Source organism: Strigops habroptila, chromosome 5, assembly GCF_004027225.2.
Source record: "Strigops habroptila isolate Jane chromosome 5, bStrHab1.2.pri, whole genome shotgun sequence".
In the NCBI taxonomy this organism is placed as follows: Eukaryota; Metazoa; Chordata; class Aves; order Psittaciformes; family Psittacidae; genus Strigops; species Strigops habroptila.
In genome coordinates, this window is record NC_044281.2 from 67553681 (window position 1) to 67559804 (window position 6124).

The 6124-nt window shown below is 61.9% G+C and overlaps 1 protein-coding gene across 3 annotated transcripts in view; it reads left to right on the forward strand.

The window, feature by feature from the left end:
• The window catches only part of SLIT1 (slit guidance ligand 1), a 61950-nt gene extending 55993 nt beyond the window's left edge, over window positions 1-5957 (forward strand). The window contains exons 29-38 of one of the 3 annotated variants that reach the window (XR_003991497.1): window positions 535-674; window positions 1065-1158; window positions 1338-1475; window positions 1866-2103; window positions 2192-2322; window positions 2416-2570; window positions 2646-2934; window positions 3425-3636; window positions 3716-5385; window positions 5758-5955. Coding sequence is in view for 1 of the 3 variants with exons in the window: in XM_030486897.1 (XP_030342757.1) it covers window positions 535-674; window positions 1065-1158; window positions 1338-1475; window positions 1866-2103; window positions 2192-2322; window positions 2416-2570; window positions 2646-2934; window positions 3425-3636; window positions 3716-3960 (1642 nt within the window). In the remaining 2 variants the exon portion in view is untranslated. Of the gene's footprint in view, window positions 1-534; window positions 675-1064; window positions 1159-1337; window positions 1476-1865; window positions 2104-2191; window positions 2323-2415; window positions 2571-2645; window positions 2935-3424; window positions 3637-3715 lie in introns of all 3 variants that reach the window. The other 2 variants (XR_003991498.1, XM_030486897.1) reach the window with 2 other exon arrangements.
• Window positions 5958-6124: the final 167 nt, after the last annotated feature.

A 6124-nucleotide genomic window follows, 5' to 3' on the forward strand; every position in this document is an offset into this window, starting at 1 on the left:
CCTGTGCCTCCTGCCAGCATAGCACTAGCAGGGCTGAGCACTGGCTCTGCTTCCTCGTGCCCCCCAGCCCTGCAGGCTCCTGGGCTGAGGGCATGGGGGAGAGAGGGGGTCCCACCACCACAGAAGGCATGGAGAGGGATAGCACAGCGGAATTTGGGGCTGCAATGTGGCGGCTGCAGCAGGGCTGACTGTGGGATGGGGCAGGATGTGGCCCGGGGTCACTGCTGCTCCCTGCAGGGCTGCCATGCCCTTGCACAACCCTCGCTACCCTGAACGCTTCAGGCCATTCCAGGAACCAGGGCACAATTAGTAGCTGAAAATAGATGGCAGGATGGGGTGAGGAGGTGGGCTGCACTGCCGCTGCCCCCCCCCCAGTGCTGAGTGGCCTCTCAGCCTGTTGTCGTGGCAACTCAGCATCCTCACAGCCTGCTGCGGCTGCCACCCTCCCTGTGCCCGCTGTGCTGCTTGTTTCACGGGAACCACCCCAAAATGCTCCATTTCCCACCCCGTGACGCTGCCCTGTGCCCCATGCAGGTGCCTGTGCCCAGCAGGCTTCGAGGGTCCAAACTGCCATGCCACCAGCGACCCCTGCAAGGAGCACATCTGTGAGAATGGGGGCTCCTGCGTGCCCACTGCCACCAACTACACCTGCCTGTGCCCTGCCCACTACACAGGTACCCGGAATGAGGGCTAAGCATCCCCAAACCTTGCAGGCCTGGCAGGGTATGCGTCCAGTGCTTCTCCCTTCTCACCGATGAGGGCTAATAGCTCTTCTGCCTGCTGTCCCAGTGCCCATCACCATGGCCTCTAGGCACTGCCACCTCAAGTTTGGGTACATCCAACTGACCCCCACACCCTGCAATGCCCTTGGTGCCTGGCTCAGGCAGGAGCTGCCTGCGATGGACCAGAGCCCTGTGTACCCAGAGGTGGTGCGAGCTGTGAGCCCAGCAGCTCCCTGCCCTGGGCTGAGACACCCCAAGCTCCCCTGCCCCATGGGGACCAGGGCTGCCTCTCTGGCCCCAGAGCTTCTGGGCATCCCTGGCATCCCCATTTCTGCCCTGCAGGGGATTTCTGTGAGCAGCCACCGGATTTCTGCTCAGCCGAGCTCAGCCCATGCCAGCATGGCTCTACCTGTGTCTCCACCAGCCAGGGGCCCAGGTGAGCCCCCCCTCCCCAAACTGCTTTCTCCCAGCTGCCTGGTGGGAGACATTTGCTTTTGGGGGGCTGCAGCTCACAGTCTGGGGAGGGGGCATGGGGAGGGAGATGCCAGGAGGAGCAGGCACCCACCAGCACCGGGGGGAAGGAAGGGGCAGCCGTGAACCCCTCGCCTGCCGCAGGTGTGAATGTGTGCCCGGCTACGTGGGGAGCAACTGCAGCGAGGACTTCAATGACTGCCAGGACCACCGGTGCCAGAACAATGCCCGCTGCCTGGATGAGGTGAATGGCTACTCCTGCATCTGCACCGAGGGCTACAGGTACTACGAGGAGGATGGGGGGCACCAGGGATAATGGGGATGGTTACATGGCACCATGCAGGAGGAATGAGTCCTGGCTACCACTTCCTTCCTTCCTTTCTTCCTTCCTTCCTTTTTTCCTTCCTTCCTTCCTTCCTTCCTTCCTTCCTTCCTTCCTTCCTTCCTTCCGAGAGGAAGGATTGGGGCTGGAGGTGTGGGTGTCCAGGGATGGAGGCTGGGGGGAACAAGCATCCCTGGGGAGGGACCCCAGGACACCATCCAGCATCCAGGCATCCCTCTGATGCCACTGGCTGGAGAGCCTCCCTGGGAACCCCAAATCAGGGGAGTGCTGTCAGAGCTCCATGGGGTGCTCTCCCAGCCCCATGCTCAGCAGCACCCTCGGCCCCACAGCGGCCAGCTCTGCGAAATGCCACCCCATGCCGCCAGCCAGCCCAGCCTCTGCGAGCGAGCCGAGTGCCAGAACGGGGCACTGTGCGTGGAGCGGGGTGCCCGTGCCCTCTGCCAGTGCCTGCCCGGCTTTGGCGGCCCCAAGTGTGAGAAGCTGCTGAGTGTCAACTTTGTGGACCGTGACACATACCTGCAGTTCACTGACCTGCAGGACTGGCCCCGGGCCAATATCACCCTGCAGGTGAGGGGTAGGGGGGCATGGGGACATCGAGGGGGTGGCATTGGGGGTGCTGCCCCAGGGATGTGGGCTCCCACCTCTCCCCTGCCAGGTCTCCACAGCTGAAGGCAATGGCATCCTGCTGTACAATGGCGACAGCGACCACATGGCTGTGGAGCTATACCAGGGACATGTCAGGGTCAGCTATGACCCCGGCACCCACCCCAGCTCAGCCATCTACAGGTACCTGCCACCCCTTCCCCGCTCACTGGGGACCACCACTGCAATTGCACGGGCTTGGGGGGGTGTCCCAGCTGACCTGACCATTCCCACCAGTGCCGAGACCATCAACGATGGGCAGTTCCACACCGTGGAGCTGGTGACCTTCGACCAGATGGTGAACCTTTCCATTGATGGTGGCAGCCCCATGACCATGGACAACTCAGGCAAGCACTACACGCTGAACAGCGAGGCTCCCCTCTACGTAGGAGGTAAGACAGGGTCCAGGGCAGTGACCGGGGGACATGGGAGGCATCCGGGTATGCTGATGGTCCTGCTCTCCACAGGGATGCCTGTGGACGTCAACTCGGCCGCCTTCCGCCTCTGGCAGCTCCTCAACGGCACCAGCTTCCATGGGTGCATCCGCAACCTCTACATCAACAACGAGCTGCAGGACTTCACCAAGACGCGGATGACGCCGGGGGTGGTGCCGGGATGCGAGCCCTGCCGCAAGCTTTACTGCCTGCACGGCATCTGCCAGCCCACCGGTGCCCAGGGCCCCGTCTGCCACTGTGAGCCCGGCTGGGATGGGCCCCACTGCGACCAGCCCCACGGCGGCCCCTGCCAGGGGCACAAGTGAGTGCCCCCACTCCACTGGCTTCCCCACAGCGACGGTCTTGTCCCATTGCCATGCAGTGACCCATCTGCTCTATTGGCTGTCCTGAGGCAATGATACTGCCCCATTGGCTGTACAACAATAATGGTCCTGACCCATTTGCTGCCCAATGTGACCCACCTGCCCCATTGAGTCTTTGACTGCCCCACCACAACTGTCCATTGGCTTATTGGCTGTCCCTCCTCACTGCCTGCCCTGCCCACCCCTCCACTGTCCACTGTGGCTGGGTTGTGCCGGTGGTGCCATGCAGTGGCAATGCCATGGCAGTGCTGTGCCACAGCACTGAGTTGTGTGGTGCCATGCCAGAGCCATGGCATGATGGCTGTGCCATACCAGTGCCACGCTGGTCCCAGTGCAATGCTGTGCTGGTGCCATGCTCGGTGCTGGTGGGCTGTGCACGCTGGTGCTGTGCTGTGCCGGCAGCTGCCTGACAGTGCTGGGTGCCCGCAGGTGCGTGCACGGGCTGTGCCTGCCCCTCGACACCCTCTCCTACACCTGCCAGTGCCACGAGGGCTACCAGGGCACCCTCTGCAACCAGCCCACCGAGCCACCCGACCCCTGCCACCGCCGGCCCTGCGTCCATGGCCACTGCCGCCTCACCCCAAGTGGCCAGCCCACCTGCGAGTGCCACGACGGCTACACTGGAGCCCTCTGTGACCAAGGTAGGTGCTGGGGAGGTGGGTGCCCAGGGTGGGGGCAGCCCCATGCCGGGACACCAGGCTGAGCGTCGCTGTCCTACAGAGCCGGAGTGCCGCGGGGAGCCGGTGCGGGACTACCACCAGGTGCAGCGGGGCTATGCTATCTGCCAGACGACGCGGCCGGTGGCCTGGGTGGAGTGCCGGGGGACGTGTGGCGGCCCCAGCGCCGGCTGCTGCACCGGGCTGCGGCTCCGGCGCAGGAAATATGCCTTTGAGTGCAGCAATGGCGCAACCTTCGTGGAGGAGGTGGAGAAGCCCAGCAAGTGCGGCTGCAGCCAGTGCCTGTGAGCGGCCACCGGCCCTGGCGAGCCGGGGGGCCAGCAGGGAGCCCCCCAAGAGCCAAGGACCTCGCTTTGCCCTGCAGCTGCGGTGCTGCTGGCTGGGTGTTCCTGAACTGCGCCAGAGGAGCCCGGCAAAGGGTAGAGCTGTTGCATTTAGAGGGTTGGGAAAAAAGGAAAAAGAAAAGAAAAAAGAAAACCCACAAAGCAAATGTGTAGATAGAAAATTTGTTAAGAACTGCAGCTACACAGATGTGTGGATACGGGGTGGCCACTGCCCAGCTGCCCCCATCCACTCCATGCAGCACTTGGCCTATTCCCCAGTGCAGTCTCACAGCCACGGAGGGCAGAGCCTGTGTCCCCCTGTGTGTCCCATCCCTGGCAGCCCCATCCCCCTGTGTCCAGACCAGTGAGCCGGAGACTTTTCCAACACCCGGGGCTGGAGCAGAGGGGCCTGACATGGCAGAGCTTCGTGGGCCGTGGCAGGCTGTGGCTGGCAGAGGGCTGTGCAGTGTAGCCGACATCCCGTGTTCCTGCGAGCCTGGAGTGCTGCTTCCCATCCTCTCCTCTGGCAGCCCTGGACTCCCTGCTGAGGACCTGCCATTGCCCTGATGGCAGCGGCAGTGAGTACCCAAATGTCAACAGCTCCACTGCCACAGCCTGACCCACTGGTGGCACCCCTTGGCTGGTCTGGGGGCACCAAACCCACTGGGGCCATGCTGGCTGCAGCAGGACCAGGGTGGTCCCAGGCACACTGTATGGGTCACGGGCAGTGGTGTGCAGATTTCTGGGGTGCTCCCAGCACCAACCCTGCCACTGTGCCGTTAAGACAGAGGGGGGCCACAAACGCCCTCAGCCCAGCCGGGCGGCTCTGCACGGAGGTGGGAGCTGTGTGGGGCAGCACAGGAACCCCTTTCCTCCAGGCTCAGCCCTGGGGAATGGGTTCTGCAGCCAGGCAATGGTGGCCCATGTCCCCCCGGCCCAGCCAGCCAGGGCAGGACAGCTGTGGTGTGGGTTTGCCATGCCCATCACCAGGGCCTCAGCCTTGTGAGTGCCAGGGCTGCCTGAAGAGGCTGAAGATGCCCAAGCCTGGAGCTGACACTGCTGCCATGACAGGTCCCACCAGCTCCTGGACTCAGGTGCCAATGCTCATGCAGCTCCTCTCCGAAGTCAGCAGTGCTGGGGACACACTGTGGGCTCAGGGGCAGCACCATTGCCGGTGCAGCATGGGGACCCCATGGCAGTGTACTGCATTCACCCAGCTTCCACAGCATCATCGCTTCTCTGCCTGTTGGGGGCCAAGGATGGTGGGCGCCCAACCTGGGACACTGCACACAGCTGAACAGCATGTCACCACATCACCATGGTGGACAAACTCATCCCAGGGCTGCAGCTCCAGGTCTCTCCAGCACAGTGCTCCATGCATCAGCTTCAGGTCTGCACCACCGGCTGTGAACGGGCTCTGTGCATCTCCACTTGGTGCTTCCAGCTCCATGGGTGCTATTGCTATCCCTGCTCACCGACGGCATCCAGGACATTCCCAGCACCATGGGGATATGTTTCTGCCGTAAACGCCCTCTCCACAGGAGCCCCCTGTGCCGCACAGAGGAGTCAGGACATGTCTCATTCTGCCCATGGCCCAGCCGGGGCTTGGTTGTGTTGTGTTTCTGTTCTTGCTGTATGCTAACTGCTAAAGTATCTCTTTATACAGAATACTTACAGATTCTAATATATATTTGTATTTCATTTTGTTATAGTATTTTTATATGTTTGGGGTCAACAAATGATGTTTTCTTTTTGTTTACAGATGCTACTGGGCAGGAAAATGACGGTGGCTTTGTTTGGCCTGTGGGGTTTGTGTGTGTCACTGTTGAAGACGCTGGTTTGTACTAGGCTGGCGAGGGAGGCGCTGAGCATCCTTCCGCTGGCAGAGGCTGTATTGTTTTAGGAGATGTTTGGTATTGTCTATGTTGTCTTCCATGTGAACATGACATTTATTCATTCAGAGGCTTGGCCTCTTCTTTCCTGGAGGGGAGAAGGGGGTAGCTGGTGCTCAGGAGCTGCTGGGCATATGAGGAGGTGGCACAGGCTGGGGAGAGTTGGTCCTGCCATGGGTGACTCCTGGAGCAGCCCTGGCCACCTCCTTGGGCCAGAGAATTGCCTACACAGAATCA